General features: G+C 38.0%; 1 protein-coding gene across 2 annotated transcripts in view; it reads right to left on the bottom strand.

Moving 5' to 3' along the window:
* The window catches only part of LOC129718415 (uncharacterized), a 41,439-nt gene extending 22,173 nt beyond the window's left edge, over positions 1–19,266 (bottom strand). The window contains exons 1-3 of one of the 2 annotated variants that reach the window (XM_055669184.1): positions 19,066–19,266; positions 1,864–2,570; positions 1,625–1,767 (exon numbers count right to left, since the gene is read on the bottom strand). In XM_055669184.1, coding sequence (XP_055525159.1) covers positions 1,625–1,767; positions 1,864–2,280 — 560 coding nt within the window. In that variant the 5' untranslated portion in view covers positions 2,281–2,570; positions 19,066–19,266. Of the gene's footprint in view, positions 1–1,624; positions 1,768–1,863; positions 2,571–2,638; positions 3,204–19,065 lie in introns of those variants that run through there. The other variant, XM_055669185.1, reaches the window with a different exon arrangement.
* Positions 19,267–19,535: the final 269 nt, after the last annotated feature.

Raw genomic sequence — 19,535 nt, 5'->3', positions numbered from 1 at the left:
AATCCTGTCAGGCCATGGTTGTTTCAGGCAATATCTGCACAGGTTCGGACACGCGGTGTCCCCCATGTGTCCCGAGTGCGTGGAGGAGGAGGAGACTGCTGAGCATGTCTTCTTCGTATGCCCCCGTTTCGCAAGAGCGAGGAACAACATGATGGCTGTGAGTGGGCCTGGCACTACTCCGGACAATCTAGTCCGGAGGATGTGCGACGACCCGGACATCTGGAACGCGGTCTGTGCGGCCGCCTCTCAGATTTTTCTGGAGCTGCAACGTGTGTGGCGGGTCAACCACCAACACGCCAGTGGTAGCTAATTACCAGTCTCCAGGTAGTTAGCTAGGAGGTTATAAGAGTAAAGAGGGTGCATCATGCACAAAAGCCACTCCCCGACGTAATACTTAACCGTCGTTCCGGGAAGACCAGGGCTGGAGACTGGAGGGGTTTTAGTGGGTCGGGACAGGGATCAGTAGGTGTCTGGGCGAGTGTAACTACCCCAGCATCTCTCCCCTAGTCTCATCCCCACACCCTGAGTTCTCTTCTCAGGTGTCTGTTTGCAGATTTCCCCGCCACCTTTAAAAAAAAAAAAAAAAAAAAAACGCGAAACGAGTCTGACGGAGTGTAAACTTTTTTACCGCCGACGAGAGACATGGACCGTAATTGCTTACAATCCAAAATCTGCGCCTGTGTTTCAGTATTTTTGAAGCAACCGGTTGCGCTTTTTAGGATACACTCGACAGACAGACTCGAATCGGTTATGACACCGTCGATCTCCACGTCTCGTGCGGATATGTAAACGCGATACTCGCGTGTGAAGAGCTCAGAGCAAGCGATAGCATTGGCCTGTGCCAGATCACTGACCACGACACGGAGCTTGTTAGGTCGGACCTTGGAAATTTCGGTCACGGCCTTGTACCCCTTCGTCAGGTCTTTAGAAATTTGCAGTATGTTTAATCGCTTTGAATTCACTCCTGCCTTTGGACGAAAATAAACAGTATAGCTGCCCTGTTGAGATCCGTCCGGGTAAAGCCTGGGGCGAGGGGAGACTGAAGAATGAACAGGGGAGGGGGTAACAGAAGGGTCAGGGTCAGGGGGGTTCGGGAATGGTGGCACGGGAGGCGAAGGATCTATATCCATCGCGCTAAATGTAGCACACTAGCGCCGACAAGAACACGTACCTATCAACTGATGGCCTTGAACTCGAAAGATCTATTCACTGTGCACAGATCAAAACTGCAGCTGGTATTTTGCACCAATACAGCCGAAGTTGCGAGCCGGGTACAGAACGTAGCGACACAACTCACAATCTAGTTGGCCTTTAGCGCGAATAATACACTCTTTTGTTTGGCTATTCGTACACACGGACCGGATTGTTATAGAACGACCACTTTGCACGTCCGTTTCTGTCGAGTGTTCGACGCGGAATGAATTTAGTTTTTTGTTATTAATATTTTACGCTTTTGTTATAACACATAACATAAATAATAAAAGTGTAAATTTATACTGTTTGGTGAAAACTTCAACTATAACTTGCACGACTCATTATCTTAATTTTTACACATAATTTTACACACTTGAGTGCTCTCATGTGAAGATAGAATACATTTAAAGTATATATTCATTGCACTTACCAAAACTCCACCGCTTTTGTTCTCAGTGAATAGTGTCCGATGAGAGCGCTGATGAGCATGAACGCCACTGTCCCGACCAGTCTCGATTCTCTCGCGTATTCCATCACCGGGTGCTCTCTAGATTTGATCCAACACTCTAGAAACTATTGAAACACAGCTTTTTACTATGAATTTCTTCTTTTCAGCAAAAATGATCAGTTCAACTGCGATACATCACGCACCAAAACCGTAAAACATACCACATTGAAAATCGCCCGCGAATGGCTCATCTGCACGTACGCCGGCATCCAGAACATTGCCAGCGTTCCGGGCAGACCGGGCAGTGAGATCGAATAATTGTTGATGATCCTTCCAAAGGTATGATATATCGCACAAAAGCCAGCACTCCAACTATTGGACACGATCCATCCGTTCGCGATCATGGCGCTGAATTCAAATAGCGTCTGGCGCGCAATTTCCCACGACACTGCCCGACGCGTGTACGCCAGCAGGAAGAACCGTAGCATCCATATCGGAATCACAAACTGCACGTTACCCCACAGTGTAGCCCCCAACTGAAAACGGATATGTTCGTTGCAAGACTTTCCCGGATGCGTTAGCGCTGCACAGTCCACTCCCGTCGTCAGTTCGTTCCAGTATTTGCTGATGGCAGTCATGTTTTTGTTTTGTATCACAACAGCACAAAATTAGTACGAAAACTCGTTCAAGCTGCGATGGTGAGCATGCTGCTGAACTGCAAGCGTACCGCGCGAAGGAAAAAGTAACACTGAACAAACGACGGTGATCAGCAGTTTGTGCTCACCTCTAATGCTGAAGCAGGTTCCGTATAGAACGGGTAGTTTTTTTTTTCGTTGATTTTTTTTCTATCAATCGCGTCAATCAATGAGGTTTTTTTTGGCGCTTAAGCTACCACAGGTAGGTTGGAGCTGTGGTTTTGTTGATGTTCCTGTGAAGAGGTTACACGGTGACATAGCCGTGCGTATGGGGGTGATTTTTGGGGTTCAACTATATTACCGTATTTTAGTAGAAGCGTAGTTTATTTTCCAATCGATTGCCACAAGAACTATTCCAAAGATCTGAAATTTTTTTTGGATAAACCAAAAATCTTCTCCTCGAATTAAAAACCCAGCGCACGGCTCTGTGCAGCGAAGAAGTTTCGGTCAGCACGGGCCAAGGAGCAAAGCTGACATGCCACAAGCTTGGGGCGCTAATTACGAATCAATGAATTAAAACATTAGCTTCCAATCGGTGTCTGTTGCTGGGGTGGGGTTGCTTTCGAACTGTGGAATTAGTCGTAACCCAGGTAGATAACCACGCTACTTCTACTAATCGGTCGATGAAGAAGAAAAGGGAAAGCGGTTGCGTGGAACGTAATCGCAACAAAGTCAATGTCGTCTTCAGAAGGGTTTAGGAAAAAATGGAACGGAAGTGTTCAACCAGTTTTTAGCTTTACGAGCTGCATAATGTAATTATTTCAAATTTTAAACAAGAACTTATCCGATCGGAAGCGTTCAGATGAAGGCTTCCGAAACTGGTTTCTTAACAGCTTACTAGCCTATTAGAACAGGTGTGCTTTACGTGTCGATTGGCGGCTCACTCTCTGCTAGCGGTAAAGATCTGCCACATTATGAGCTGATCTTGACAGACCTTCTGTCGAGTCACTTCCATGCACTTGCTTCGCGCAGCAGTCCCACGTCACGCCGCCGGTCTGTTTTGTGTACACACAGTTGATCGTGCTGTCTCGGTCAATATACTTCGCGTGATCGTAGGTATTATGCATATGATGTTTGATGAGCCGTGAACTTGAAGAAAACTTCAAAGTGGCACGTAGCAAGTCGCTAATTAGGTTAAAATTAATATTCTATCAAATCATTTGTCTCTCTATTATCCTGCAAATGTAGTTTGCTGTTCACTAGTAAAGGTATCAATCAATTGATCGACTTGGAAGGAGGAAGATTGATGAAATTTTGATAGGGATTTACCAAATAATAATGAGAAATGTTAATATCAATAACGTGCATGTTTACCCGCAACTATCCTATACTTTATCTACGTGTCAACTGGCTTCGTATTATTCTTCTATCTTCGAAAAATCGCGAGAAACTTGTCAAAAGGTCGTAAGTAACATCTACTACAATCTGAGAAAAATCACTTTGTAACTAAAGTCATTGATCGTTAAGTTGCTAAGCTTGTTATTTGACCGTGTTTTGCAGTTTTAAATTTTTTGTTGGATTATCGCATCTAAGCAATAAGTAATTATACCCAAAGCTTTGAACTCAATTTTTAACATTCTTCAACAGCTATTTTTCAGCGCGAAATTGTTTTTTGTACCCAGTCCTGCTCTGAGATGTTCACAGTTTCACTTAGTTTCCTGTAGCTACGTACAATGTACACTGGACCAGGAATGGAATCTAGCGGAACGAAATTAGTAGCGCTCTCAGGGTTTGATCTATCGGTTTCCGGTCTTCTACAAAGTTTCTTGGCATAGTTAGGGCTTCATTTTGGATGTTTGAATTAGTTCGGAATTTAGCCGCGAAGGTGGCGTTGCGATGCCAACTTCTTTCCCTTACACGCTAGAGCCCTGCGGTTTTCGACAAAGTTGTAGATCTCTAAATTCTATGAAACTTTACAGAATATAGTTTTTATAAAATTCGTCTGAATTTCACGTTTTATTGTGATAATTTTGTTAGTTCACTCGAATTAATTTCTTACAATTTTTTCCAGATAGAAATTGAATAATTACGTCGTTTTCTTCCGAGTATAGAAGTTTTTGAGGTACAGTTGAATCGCTTTATAGCGACATCGCAAGGGACCGTCGTTATAGAGAAATATCGAAATAAAACGAATAATTTTTATGAATATAGAGTAGAAGGAATCATTGAAAATGTCGCTATAGAGAGATTTGTCGCTATATAAATTGTCGTTATAGAGGGATTCGACTGTACTTAAATGCAAATATTACACAAAATTTGAAAATATTGACGTCTTCTTCACTGCCGTTCAAATCATAGTAGTCCCATGTTCTACAGAAATCTTATGCACGCAGGGACAACTATGCTTTGAACGGCAGTGTAGGTCAGGCGATTTTCAATCGCACTAACGGAGTAAAAACATAAAAAAGCTGCATCGTAGCATAGCAACTTAAATAAACAGTTTTGTATATTTTGATCCGCGCTTGAGCACGACAAAACTTAACAAAACGACCATTGTTTGTTAAAGTTGCTAAGCTACGTTACGACGTTGTTATATTTTCTACTTCGTTATTGCGGTTGAAAATGACCTGACTTTCAGAAAAAAAGTCAAAATGGGCTACGTGCACTATCCGCCATTGCGCTTGTGGAAAGCTGGGTAGCGAGAACGGTTCTGATTCAGATGAAAAGAATCCCAAAATGGTTGCGAATAATGCGTCCTCCCCACCAACCACCAGCAATAGCAGCGGAAACCAAAATGATCGGACGGGCAGAGGTGCCAGAACTATTTTGTTTTCATTTTGGTAAAATTTCGTAAGTAGTTTCTTACGACACGTAAACATGCGACTTAGAGCTGTCCATGTGAGAAGCATGAATACCCGAGGTTTATGCCACAAATTGTCAGTGACTGTCCTTGGGTCGCGAATGCGAGACGCAGACGTTTAAATTTGAACGGCAAGTCGTTAGGAACAACTGGGATACGCGGGATTTATGCGACTTCTCCTTTGTAGTTTCCTGTCAGAATTGTCGCTTCAATGACATTTACCATTAGCTTTTTTACCACAAGCCTAGTGCCATTGCACAGTTCAGGTTGATTGATATTCCGCAACATTATAATTACCTATCCAATCTTAAACCGCAAATTGTGAGGGGATAGGCCGGGCAATTCTAGTGAATTCAAAAGTTCGGTAGGATAACTCACAATGTCGTCTTGTTTAGAGACAGAATCCACCGATTTTTAGGAATGTAGTTGAACGTTAATATTACCTTGAATTATGATGTTCAACTCATCTACATCCTTATTTTTGACGGCAAAAATCACATTCGCTTAACCAGAAATGGTTTTCATAATTTTGCGCGATTTTCGGGAACATTTTTTCGATGAGTTCAGCCTCAAAAATTGTCAGCTGACAAAAATCCGTGGGAAATGTTAAATAGCCGGTTTAAATGTCAACATAGATTTTTCTATTCCCTGTATCTAACAACAGCTTCGAATACATTACAGTTGATTGATCGTTTTGTAATGCAACACGCATGTTTAACTGCGAGGCGCGAAGGTACATACAGACGCTTGAAATGAAACGGTAAGTTGGTGGGTAATATCGAGATACACGAAACTTCGAAATTTTCGCTCCAGTGACATTAACACTTCATCTGTTTTTTGAGGCAGACCTGCCGCTTCAGCACAGTGCAATTGAAACTTTGCAACATTATTGTTTTCAGTTCAACATTCAACAACTAATTGTGAATCCAGAGATTTGTAGGAATGTTATATTTAATGAAACATAAACAAAAATCAATGTTTTTCTAGGAGCAAAAACTACACGTTCCTTTTACCGGCTAACATAATCATTGCAACATGAGCAAATATGATCTCGTGCCAGAGTGCATTTTAGAGAAAATTGTACAGATTGATTAGATCCGAGCAATGGAAAATTTAATCATCGTATTTGTAGTGTTATTCTTGTTTTATCTCTTCGGTAAACTGATGCATAAGACGATTATTTGCAACTTTGCTTAAATAAACCAAGAATGTGATTGTATTGTATAAATCAAGCATATGCTCTTAAATAAAATCAAAGCCACGTTTAGAGTATTCACATGCATTTCCAGTTTGTTTTTGTAGTAGGTCTACCACGCTGTAGTTCTTCTGCACTGAATTTATTCGTTTTTGGCTCTCGAGCTATACCAACACTACATCTCTTCTGTGTTACTGTAAATTGTGTAGTAGGCAGCGAAAACGAATTTTAGATTATATGTGAATCATTAACAGGTGCTTGTTTACTCAACAACGATGCCTCGACAACGACGCTACAACAGCTTGCCTACCGCTCATAGCCTGCAATCATAGTAATCTAATGATGTTGTTCTTGGGGTGAAAGGCGGAAAAAACGCGAAAATAGATTTTAAATTTTTTTTAACTTCATCAGTCGTTTACCGTGCTGGATCTAAATCCGTACACCTAAGCACATGATAATCTTCGACGGTCAATATAAAATCAAGAAATCACATATTGCTTTAAACTGACATGTTTAGTTATAGGTCTACTTTTTTTTTATCACTTATTTCCAGCAAAATGATTAAAATCACTCCGAAACTTAAAAAAATCATGTTTAAATAGAACATGTTTTGAATCCAAATTCGTACACAGTTTTTTGTCTGAATCAAAACCCGTACACTTTTGAATCGAAATCCGCACCCACGCGATATTGACTGGATCAAAGTCCATACAATAAAAAATCAAACTCCGTATAGATGAAGAAATACAAAAATGAACATCTTTCATTTATAATTTATCTTTAAATTACCGAATAAGTATATTTTGAGGATCAACTGGCTCCTAAAGTTTCACACGGTTTTCTAATTTTTGATATCAGCTGAAATAGTGCAATTTACGTAGCGTTTCGTAGTAACCGGAACGCCGGAACCTCTTGAAGCTTCCCGGTACGACTTTCTCTTGCGCACCTCAGTCACAGCTCGTTTAAAATTGTTTGCCGTATATTTATACTTGTTTTCTTCCATTATATGCTGTACGGATTTCGATTCAAGCAAATAACAAGAATCAAAATCCGTACGGCACAGTTTTTGTTCAATAAATACAACTTACACTATTTATTAGACAATGTACAGCTCGAAAATGACAAAGACTTACTTTTCCATCAATTTTAAAAAGATTCACAGAGTAAAACACCTATATTCCACTTGAAAATCGTTTTTATCTGAAGAACGTTTCCTTAGTAAATTCTCTAACGATACAACGAAATGATGACGATGATGATGGTCCCACCTCATACCCCTACATCGGTTTGAGCTGGTCGATTTATCTAAGTAAGATATTATATAGAGTCATACAATGTAACCAGTTGGCAAACAAATAACGGACTGGTTATTAATACAGACATAGTAACCCTTCAAAAGAATACCAATAACTTAACAATGAGTATAAAAAAAACGATTTCCCAATACCATCATGGATCCGAGGCTCATCCAGAACGTTTCCAACCCGAAAATTATCTGGACTTGGTTAGGAATTGAACCTAACATTTAGGAGTGTTAACTAATCAGAATTGATTCTGGATAACGATCCAAAACTACGAGAGAGATCCTGTGATACTATAGTTCTCGATAACGAGCTTGACAGTCCACAGGCGAACCCAAGCCTTTTCAGTTTTTTCTCCCAACCCTAGTTCAAAATCGTAAAAACAGATAAATATCAAAAATCAGAATAACAGCATATATGCTATTTCATACCAAAAAGCAACTTTCCAACCCGATATGCTTTTTGTTTCAATTTCAGGGGTTTAATCCTGATGTACTCAATATCCAGATTGTCTATGTCAGTCTACGCGCGCGTGGCTCAAACATGTGTAGTCGACTCTTTTTTAAACTCTACTATTAAATATTATACAACTAATTCAAACAAAAATCCATCATCATCAGTGAACATAATAGCTTAGTTTACCCAATAAATTAAAAAAAAATACATAAATTTTACAATCTTCGTCATTATTTACAAAAAATTCTATATAATCTGTCTACAAAACAGACTTTATGTGTGAAATACAAAGCCTTTTAAACTCCGCCATTGTTGCTGCACGTTTTACCTGTCTTGGCATCGAATTGAAAAAAATTATTCCTTTGTACAACAGAGAGTTCTGTGATCTTCCAAAAAGAAAATTTGGTGTTCTAGCATCATCCGCGTTTCTAGTGTTGTACCTATGAAAATTACTTCCCCTATCAATTCGATTACACAAATATCGAGGCAGCATATTATTAAAAATTTTATATAGAAACACCATTGTCAGAAAATATACTCTTTGCTTCACAGAAAGCCATTGCAATGCGTCCAGCATAAAACTCGAGGAAGTGTATCTATTACATCTCAATATTAATCGCATAACTTTATTTTGTAAGCGCTGCAGTCTCAATATTTGTGTATTGTTTGCAAGAAATAATATGGATGGGCAAAAATCTATATGTGGTGAAATGATTGACTTATAAAGACTAATTTTACTACAAACAGTCAATTCATTTTTCAAACGGCACAGAAATCCGTATTTTTTGCCATTTTCTTGATGACATTGTCAATGTGAGACTTAAAAGTTAATTTGTCATCAATAATCACTCCAAGATACTTTATTTCGTTCACGCGATCAATCGTCTCACCATCAATTGCAATATTTACGTCTGGTCTGGAGTTGGCAGAAGAAATGATTAAGTACTTTGTTTTGCTAATTTTTAATTTAAGCTGTTTAAATTTCAACCAATTCGCCAGATAATGTAAATCTTGATTTAAAAGTGCCACAACGTCATTAGGATTCTTAGCCGCAATGAACAGAACAGTATCATCAGCAAATAAGTTGATATCGCAAAACCGTAAAACTCGCTTCATGTCATTAATATAAATAATGAACAAATGGGCCCTAAAACACTTCCCTGCGGTACACCAAGTGTATTAGCAATGGAATCCGATTCAGAATCATTAAAACGAGTCTTCTGAGTTCTAGCACACAAATAGCTCTCAAACCATTTGTATGCTGTCCCTACGATACCAAAGCGCTCCAATGTTTGTAACAATAAGGGCCTAGAAATTGTTTCAAAAGCGCGTTTTAGATCCAAAAACACCGCAAAAATAGTTTCTTTAGCCTCGATTTTTTCTTTCCATTTTGCTAACACCAGATTTAAAGCAGACTCACAAGAGTGACCCTCTCGATAACCTGATTGCTCTGGGATTAGTAAATCATTACTATTTAAATAATCCATCAGCTGGCCTTTCACAACTAGTTCTAAAATTTTCTCTAATGTGTGCAACATATTAATGGGGCGGAACTCTTCGGCTTTATCCGTCCCATTAATCTTGGGGATAGGAACCACAAGTGATTCCTTCCAAACCTGAGGCACGTGCCCTGTTTGCAGTGATTCATTGATAAGGTCCAGCAGATCGTGTCCAATGACATGGAAGCAATCTTGTATTACTTTTGCGTTGACATTGTCGATACCAGCCGATCTCTCAAGAGAAAAACAAATATCTTTCAACTGTGCAAAAGTAATAGGATGAAAACCAGAAAAATTACAGGTATTATGGACCGGCTGTATTATTTCGAGAGGTTCGTTGACCAAATCAATACTCTGATTGATCGATTGAACACTATCAACGAAATAACTGTTGAATTTACTTGCAATCACTCGCGCCGAATGTTATTCTAAGCCATTAAAAGTTATGGTTTGCGGGCAACTATCTTTACTTTTTATTAATGATTACAAAATTTTCCATAACTGTTTGCTATTATTTTGATGTTGATCAATCTTCCGTTGTATATACTCACATCGTGCCTTTTTCAAGGTGCGTGAGTATATATTCCGCGCAGCGGTGTACCTATTCCAATCATTGCTATCATTACTTCTGCAAAATTTTTTGTACTTTTTATCTCTTTTACGTTTTAAACGCAAAAGTTCTTAAGAGTACCAGCTGTTCGAATTATGCAATTCAACACACTTTTCGGAAACTAGGCTATTGGTACACTTTTTTGGCGTGTTAGTTAGAACAGCTGCTTTATTGTCGAAATTCCCTGTTATTGGCTGAAAATTCAGGCTTCTCGAAACAAGCTGAGACATTGCTTGCTTCGAGTATCTATTCCAACACTTAATTTTTACTATATTATCACGGTTTTGATCATTCTCAAGTACAACACAAATTGTCTCATCATCTGTGATTTTATAATCGGCCTCAGTGAAAGAATGAACATTATCAAAACATCATCAAAACAATGAACAAACATCATCAAAACAATGAACATTATCAAATTATTATTCGAAAACACGTGATCAATTAATGTACGAGAGTGTCTGGAAATTCTTGTAACTTGAAAAACCGTTTGTTGTAAATTGAAAAAATCTGCTAATTGCCTCAATTGGTTCGAATTTGGTATATTAAGCCAATCGATATTAAAATCGCCAGCAATAACATTTAATTTACTCAAGTCAATAAAATTATCCCACCACTTTTCTAAAGTTTCTAAAAAACGCTGGTTACTTGTACTGGGGGAGTGGTACACAATTCCAAAATTTCCTACCGTCATGCCTCTTTCAACTGATATTCCTAGGAACCAATTATTTTCAAAAGATTCGTTTAATCGAATATTGAATTTGATTGATTCCTTGGCGTAAATAGCAACCCCACCAGTATGTCTGGAATGTGAAAGGCAAAAAGCAACTTTGTAACCCGGAATGCTATACTGATCAAATGCATCAGCTTCCACTATATGAGTTTCCGCTAGCAATACTAACATTGGACGTGTTGTTTCCACAAGATGCCGTAAAGCAACATAATTTGTAGATAAACCAGCAATATTCAAATAAATCATTTCTAATTTCCTTTCACATTGCGTTTTCTTCAGCTGCTATTTACTTAACAACATGTTGCTCTTTCTTTTCTCAAACAGTCTCCGAAATACTGGACACTGTGTACTATATGCTGGATGTTTAGCGTCCAAATTTAAATTGAAGTCTTTATTAGATTTTAAACAATTTACGCAGTTAAAACCAATTGATGAGCATTCCGATGTCTTGTGCTGTGCACTACACTTAGAGCATGTTTCGGAATTAACACACTCTGTGCTTTTATGACCAAATTCTCCACATTTGAAGCAACGTAGAACATTAAAGGCCTCCTGAACAGAACACCTATCCCACCCAATGCTTACTTTACCAGCAGACATCAGGCGGTCGAATGTGTCCCTATCAACTTCATTGATTGTATTATATTTATTGTATTTGAAGCGTGAATTTTCAAATTGCGCAATAACTTTGACTTCATTGATTCCGATGCCATCATTTTGACTTTTCAATAAGTCAATGAAGACTTCGGGGGAATATTGATCACTCATTCCCACAATTTTCAATTTTGGCTTAGCGTTTGTAGGAATAACAGCATTGTACCTTTCACCTAAATTGCTTTCAATGTTTTTTTTCACGTCTTCAATATTATCCCCTATTGCACACTCAGCAATTATCGAGCCAGCTTTCCCGTTCCTAAAGTTTCTAATTTTGTGTACTTTCGGATCCAAATTTTCTTTCAAAAAAATTCTAGTGTCTTCACTAGATTGAGAAGACTCGACTGGTTTAATCACAATGACCGGCCGAGTCTTACGGTTTTCAGCGCGCTTTAATTTATTTACCGTATTCCCAATCGATCCCGCTAAAACATTCGCGTATGTCGGAGATTTTTGAGAAAAAAACTCGTTATCTTGCAGATTCGCGTCTTCAATCGGTTCATCATATTTATTCGAAATAATTTTTTTCTTATTGGGAATAGAGTCCAGTTCAGAGTGAACCGTTCTCTCAGTTCTAGATCTCTTTCTATTCATTGGCGCACTTTTCTCTCGATTAACATTTTCGATTACTTCTATTTTGAAATCTTCAAGCTTTTTGGCAACATTGGCTTCAATGCATGCCATGCTCTCACGAAGAGAATTGCTGATCGATTTCAAAATAGTATCGATACCGTTAGCAACCGCGATGTTTATCTTAGTTTCGATTCCGCTTTGAGTATTTGTAAGCGACTCAGAGATAGATAACAAAGTACCCATCATCTTTGTCATCTCACCACTCAAAACATCATCTATCCCGCCATCATCTTGGGCCGATAAACATGCAGCACATTTAAAAACAATATTCTCATTATCGTTAACGACTTTCGCCGCTATTTTAGTGAGCGGTGTGCGAACTCGATGAAATCGAGACTTGCACTTACCCACGCAAACAACGGGATCATCGCTAACACGAACTATATTACCACATTTTGCACAGTCCATATCAAACGCACAAACAACCGCCAACTGGATTCGTCCAGCAGCAACGGCGAAGGCAAAAGGCAGCGAACAATGGAAAAATATAACAATAAATATTTCACCCAGCAGCCGTAGCGTCTATGTGATATAGACGCGATGGTCGGCGCTGACACAAATTACATCAATAAAAGACGAATAAATCGAAAGCATGCAAAGACACTTCTACTTATTCGTTTAGGTATCCAATTTGGCCGTCGGATCACTAGTACTAGATCACCTGAAGCACTTGATTTCACACAAAAAAAAAACTTTTTAATTGAGACACGGTACACAAGCTACCATGTTCACCGTATCACCACCGAAGCGATGACAACTGAAACCGATACACGATTGATTTTTCATTTTTAATATTTTTATTTCATGGCCTACTGGCGCACAGTTTAATTTAACAGAAGGCCAACAACTCAACGGATATGCACATGTAACTATCATATAAATTTTCACTTTTATAATGCTTAAAACTGAAGAAAAACATCAAGGTGTACGGATTTCGATACTGTACGGGTTTCGATCCAGCACGGTATATCTATTTTTATTGCTTATTAACTCGTCGGAGATCAAAACAAAACAAACACAAAAAGAATGATTCGAATCCTTTGATTCTATTTCAAGTGAAACGCCGTTTTACAGACACCAACTGATTTTTATTTAATAGATTAAAGATTAATGATGTTTAGTTCTCGAACATGAAACTTTCCGGAAGAAGAAGAATCAAAAATTATCGGCGTGTCATTTGAAATTAAGCGTACCACCAGAACTTCCTGATAACCGCTATGAGCACGCTTTACAGCCAAGTTTTCCACTCTTGCCGAGGTTAATAAAGCCAAAATCGGGTATCCCGGTGAACCTGATCATATGCACAATGGTTCTGAAACCTGGTGTACTACATATCAAACTTTAAGTTTTGGTAGAATGAAACCTGAAAATAAATCTAACCCCTCAATATTAACCCCCACTCTGACCCCCACTGACAGTCAACTTCACACTTTTCTTTCGTACTTCGAAGTGCAAAAATATGACAATAGCATTTAGTCACAGAACGGAAGGTCATCTGTGATTTGAAAACTGCTGAGTGCTCAGTGAATTTTGCAGCGCTCCCTTGTGGTGGAAAGAACGCATTTTACACGGAAAATAAATGGAATTTATACTTCTTTTATTGACATCTGTCATACACACTGGTATAAATCTGCCAAGCGAAAACACTACAGGTGCACTCTTTTAATGCGGTTATGTGTTTATTCTATATTATTACTTTTAAATTCTCTCAAGTTTCCCAGCAATAATGGTTATCACAAGCATTTGAAAGATGTTTTATATTACACTTCTGACGTATGAGTACGAATAATATAATCGATCTGGAAATTTGCAATTTTTTACTACTGAAAGGTACGGGGATGAAAGCAATATTTAAATTGCGTCCGTCACGAAAAGTGATTAGGATTCGAATGCTTATTGAATCTGCGATCTCGAACCGTCCCAGATGGTCTCGAGGTACGATGCTAGCCTACCAAGCCAGTTGTCGTAGGTTCGAGTCTCGGCTCAGAAGAGACTGTTAGTGTCAGACTGACACTGTCAGTAGGATCGTAGTGCTAGCCCCGCAATTGTCCTGTACACTCAAACAGTTGGATGCGAAGTCGGTGTATAACAGAATGTCGAGTTCCGATTTAGAATGTAGTAGCAAGGCTTTGCTGTGCTTTAGAATCTGCGATTTACATAGTATCGCTGTACCAGAGAGATTGCATATGCTATTTGCTAAATCCTTTGTACTACCATTGAAAAGAAGATATTGGTTACATTCACATAATGTGAAAGATTATTCTAAGACTTATTTCAATTTAATATAAAAGTATTCTAAATTAGTTTCGCTTCGACGCATATTGATTTTGTGGAATAGAGCTCTGTGTGAAGAAGACCTGCTTTTTCGTGTGGATTTTTCGAAATAAGACCAGTAAATCAGGAGGTGTGAAACGACCCGGGGACAAGCTATTTCATTCGCACTCCTGCTCAACATGTCGACTGGCTTTGGCAAAATGTATAACTGTGTTATTTAGGCCGAAGAGCAAGACTTCACATAGGGGTGTGCGGAACGGCTCTTTTGCAAAGCGGCTCACTCACCGTTCCGAACAGACTCATATGAACCGCTCATGGTTCACAATGATTCACGAGCGTTAACAGTTCGTATTTTCTCGGTAAACTACGGGTTCGCGCGAATCCATCAGTTCTGGTGCGCTCAAAAAACCGTGGCTCTTTTTCGTGAGCCGTTCATTCTTTCGCTCTTTTCTAAGAACCGGTTCATTCACACATTCAAATAAAATCATGATTTTTAAAAATATTCTATAAAATAAAATCATGATTTTTATTAATTTTCTATTGTTATCCTTCTGTTTTAAAATTCCGATTTAAAACAGTTCGAAATTTGCTCGAAATCGCTACAATAACAGTTCGTCCATGTACCAACTGTCATTTATGCGATTTTTATTCTTCATTAAAAAATTGAAGGACAATGATATAAAATCACGTTTGTTCAGAAGATTTCAAACTAATTTTTATAAATATCTGTCGCTAACACATGATACAATCGTGAGAGGAAGACCTTCGCAATAATTGCATCATTAACAGTTTCGAACACCCGGTTTTAAATAGCATTGATTGTGGTTCGTGTTCCAAACCAACATGTACGGGACATCAGATAGCTTGTGTTGATACTTTCACTTACTTCCACTATGCCACATTATAGATTTTCGAATATAAAAAATTGCACAAATGTGAAACTTTGCTGTTTTCGCACAACGTTTTTGCATTGCACGTAAAAGTTCGAATTAAGCAGGTTAAACTGTTGAAATAACCGTCAATTCAAAACAACGAATAAATTATGCCACTTTATACCACTGTCGCAGTGTCATAAACGTACACGACAAATATAAATTGCTGAGGGCAAAGAAAATTCATTCGTGATGTTTCAGTCCTCTTTGTGTGCAGTTTCTGTTTGATCATATACCTGAACTTGACCTTCCGTTCTGTGATTTAGTGCAAAAAATGACAATATCATTATCAGGGGGAATCTATCTGTCAAATATCGTGAAACCGTGACCAACACATTTGGCAACAAGGCGTTTGTATGTTTTGGTTTTTTTTTCGTTTGATCGAAGTTAAATGGAACGTTCTCTTTTAACAAAACTCGAGAAATCGCGGAAAACTTTTATTAATAGTGCGTTCCGTAGTGAAATTTTGGGACAGCAACAAGTTTTTAACGAAAATTGGTGATGTTTTATCGTCACATTGGTAATTTATCAAACGTCATGGACCAACAAACTTCATGGCCCAGAGTTGATCTGCGATAACGCGCACATATATGAAATTTGACAGCGGTAAATCCCCCCTGATCATTATTATCTAAAGCGTCGAGCTAACCAAACTGTTACACCTTTTTCATATACAACCTTGAACAGCTCAACGATCGATGACGAACTATGCACGATAAATCGGTTTTGCTCATAGTGACAATTTTATGAGAATTTAAGTCATCAGATGGCAGCACTAACAATCGGGAATCGGTCGTGTTCAAAATGTATGAAAAATATGGAAGATAGGTATCTTGTTCTAGTTTTTTTTGTTGATGATCAAACGCTCGTTGTAGGGATTTAAAACGCGAGTTACCGTAGATTGAGTCATTCCCAGCTTTCTGCTGATAGCACGATGAGAAAGATTCGGTTTTTCTAGGTATGTTGGTTGACATAAAATGAAAATAAAATTTGTAACGGCCGAATTTATTTTTCGTAAAAATGTTAAATTTTCCAACGAACACGATGAAACTATCAAATTTAAAATAAAATTAGCTGCATTGGCTGAAAAATACAAATTTAGTTTTGAAATACAAAAAAATCTATCTGGTCGAAAACAATATTTTTCCTGGATTCCTTGGTTTATTTTCTTCAAAATTCACCTATCAGTATTTTTCCGACATCTCACGTCTATGAATTGTAAGAAAACGAAGAAAAAAGATTTTTGACAAAAATGCGAGACTTTGCAATAAAGAGAGGGGTCTTACAGAGCGAGGGGTATTCCAATCGACACCAAAATTGAGACTTTTCCAAAGAGACCGTAGATGAATAATTCCTCCAACTTTGAGCAAAATTTGTGATGGTCGTGTCCAAGTGGCATGTACACTTCGTATGGAATGACCCATGTCTAGTTATTTAATTTTCCGTTAAACCTTATCCTTTTATATTTTTGCAGGTTCCGATGGGCCCACACTATAAGGAATCAAATTGTTTTGGTTCGTTTATAGTCAATTTATTTAGCTGAAATTTTTTTTCATCCTTTGGAAAGGGATTTTGCAAGTACATTTTGACATCCAATCATCAAAGAAGGTATCAAGCCTAATGCTATCATCAGCAATATTCCATCGAAAGGAGATATTTTAGGGGGAATAACTTTGCCACAGGTAACATGGCTCTAAAACAACGTTATTTAAAGTTATTCGCTATCGAATGTGAAATAAAAAGTTTCATCTTTAAGTTCATTATTGGGATAAGAAGCAAGAGTGTTCGCTCGAATATCGACATGCAAAATAAGTTTTAATTTTCAAAATATGTTATATGTTTTGCAGGAAAAAATTTTGGTGCTGGTAGCACAATCAAACTTTTACCTTCCGGGCGTGCGATTTTCGCTTGTGTACAATATTTACACAGTGCCGAGCGAAGAGGTGGCAGCACGCAAACGCAGAGGTTGATGTCTTCGCTAAAACAATGCTGGCAGCAAATGCTGGCAATAGAGCAGTTTCAAATTTATGCCGGTAGTGGTTAGAGTGTGATTCGATCACGCGTATATATTTTTCGGTAGCTAACTGTCTTCATTTGTAAAACTGTCTTTATTCATGAAATTTATTTACAACAAAATTTTAATTCACAATTGTAAAATGTTTCCAAATCAGTAAAATGATTATCATAAAAGTTTGAACTCAGTATAGTAAAGTATTTTTTTCACACGATGGATACGTACCGTGTAAAGAAAACGCGTGAAACAACCACGTAGGCTGTTACAAATTTCATTTTCATTTTATGTCCCCCCGTGCAAAACGTACAAAAAAACCTTACTGTATATTCATTTTATTTCTGGTAAAACCATTTTACTACAATAACTACGATATCTTCAACAAAATAATTTGGTATTACACTGGATTCTCTTTTTACGCGATTGTTTTTTACGTGATTTTCTTATACACGATTTTTTTTACAAGTGGCGGATAATTTTATCAGAACGGCGCGATCTTTTTTACACGATTTGCTAAAAATTAAGCGATTCCTTTTTTTGCGCGGACGCATCAATCGCGTAAAAAAAGAATCCAGTGTATATACTTTTTGTTGTCACATGAATTAAAAATTCTGTACAATATCACACATAATTTGACACCCTATGATGCGAATAAGAACTGTTATCGAAGATTGTTTCCGATCAAAGCGTTGCGTTGTTGCGTTGTGCGGGTAAGGTATTCGTTAGGGTTTGCAATATTCCCGGGAATCTATTTCCCGGAGAAAAGGAAAAAAAAATCTCATATCCCTGGAATTCCTGAGAACCGGGAATGAAAAAAAAAATCTTGGCAAAAACGAGATTTAAAATAAAGTTTGTGCATAAAAGGTAACAAAAATCGTTTATCATTTCATTATTAGTTCGCATGAAAAACGAAATAACAAAAAATCATATTCAAGTTTACATCAGAACTTCGCTATCGTTTATTGTTGCAAATATTTGCAGAAGAAAATGTTTAAAGGGTTTCCATGTCGTCAAACAATCACTTTAAATCCGCTGACAAGTTTCTATTAAGCCCAAATAATGCAATTTTCTTATGTAGAACTTTACTTAAGTAAAGAATCACCGCTGGTGTTTGAATTATAGAATACTTATAAATCACTGATTTAATCTCTTCCTACATTTCATTAGAAATATTTGCTCAAAACTCTGTTTACTCGAACGCACAATGGTCGGAAGATTGAGGTTTCTGGCCAAAACTAATTTTTTGTGCCAAATTGTTGGTTTTCCACTGCAGATGATTGTTTCCGAATAAACGTAAATAACTCGTTAGTGGAACGAGACAAACGATTACTGTTTTCAGCTAAGATGCACATAATATTAAAACGCTTCTTATGGCTTTGAGAGTTAGTACGCGATTTCTAACTTCCGATAGGAACATTCAAGAGATATGGTTTCTTCAGCAAAGTTGTGAAGCTATTCAATTCAAACTAAACTACTGACGACACGATTTAGCAAATCTCGATTGTAGAGCCAGCAAATGTTGATACAGTTTTCTATGGTCTTGTTTGTAAACTGTTTTAAAACAGTGTTTGATTAACTCAATGCAATCATTTATAACATTTTCTGTTCTAGGTTGTATGAACAAACTCACTAAATTGATCTTATTATCTTCCTCGTAAGACATTGCTCGCTTCTTCGTAAAACACTTGAATAAAACTTCAGAACTGTAAAGCACACATAAAACTTTGTTTCCTCCACATACACAAGCAATCAGACCGACTCAAAGGTATGAACTAGAATCAGTCAGCCATAAAAGACATATGAGCCGCATGATTCAAGAGCATAACAATATGTGTGAGATTGCGGGTTTACGCGTGGGAGTAGTTGTGAGATTGACGGTTAACTCAATGGAATTTTGTGAATGAAAAACCTGACTGCAATGTTGGGAAGTTCGACCATGAGAACCTCCATTTGTTTATGCTGTTTGCCGACATATCCGGTATACAACTTCTACTCTGACTGTAACCGACGAGTAAATGCAAGCTCGAACCATTTGTTTGACTCTGGCAGTGATATTTGTGTTTGGTGAGAGAAGTTTGCGTGTGGTGTTTCATGGCCGTG

The sequence above is a fragment of the Wyeomyia smithii genome, chromosome 1 (assembly GCF_029784165.1).
Source record: "Wyeomyia smithii strain HCP4-BCI-WySm-NY-G18 chromosome 1, ASM2978416v1, whole genome shotgun sequence".
NCBI lineage: Eukaryota > Metazoa > Arthropoda > Insecta > Diptera > Culicidae > Wyeomyia > Wyeomyia smithii.
This window is presented reverse-complemented; position numbering and strand designations above follow the sequence as displayed.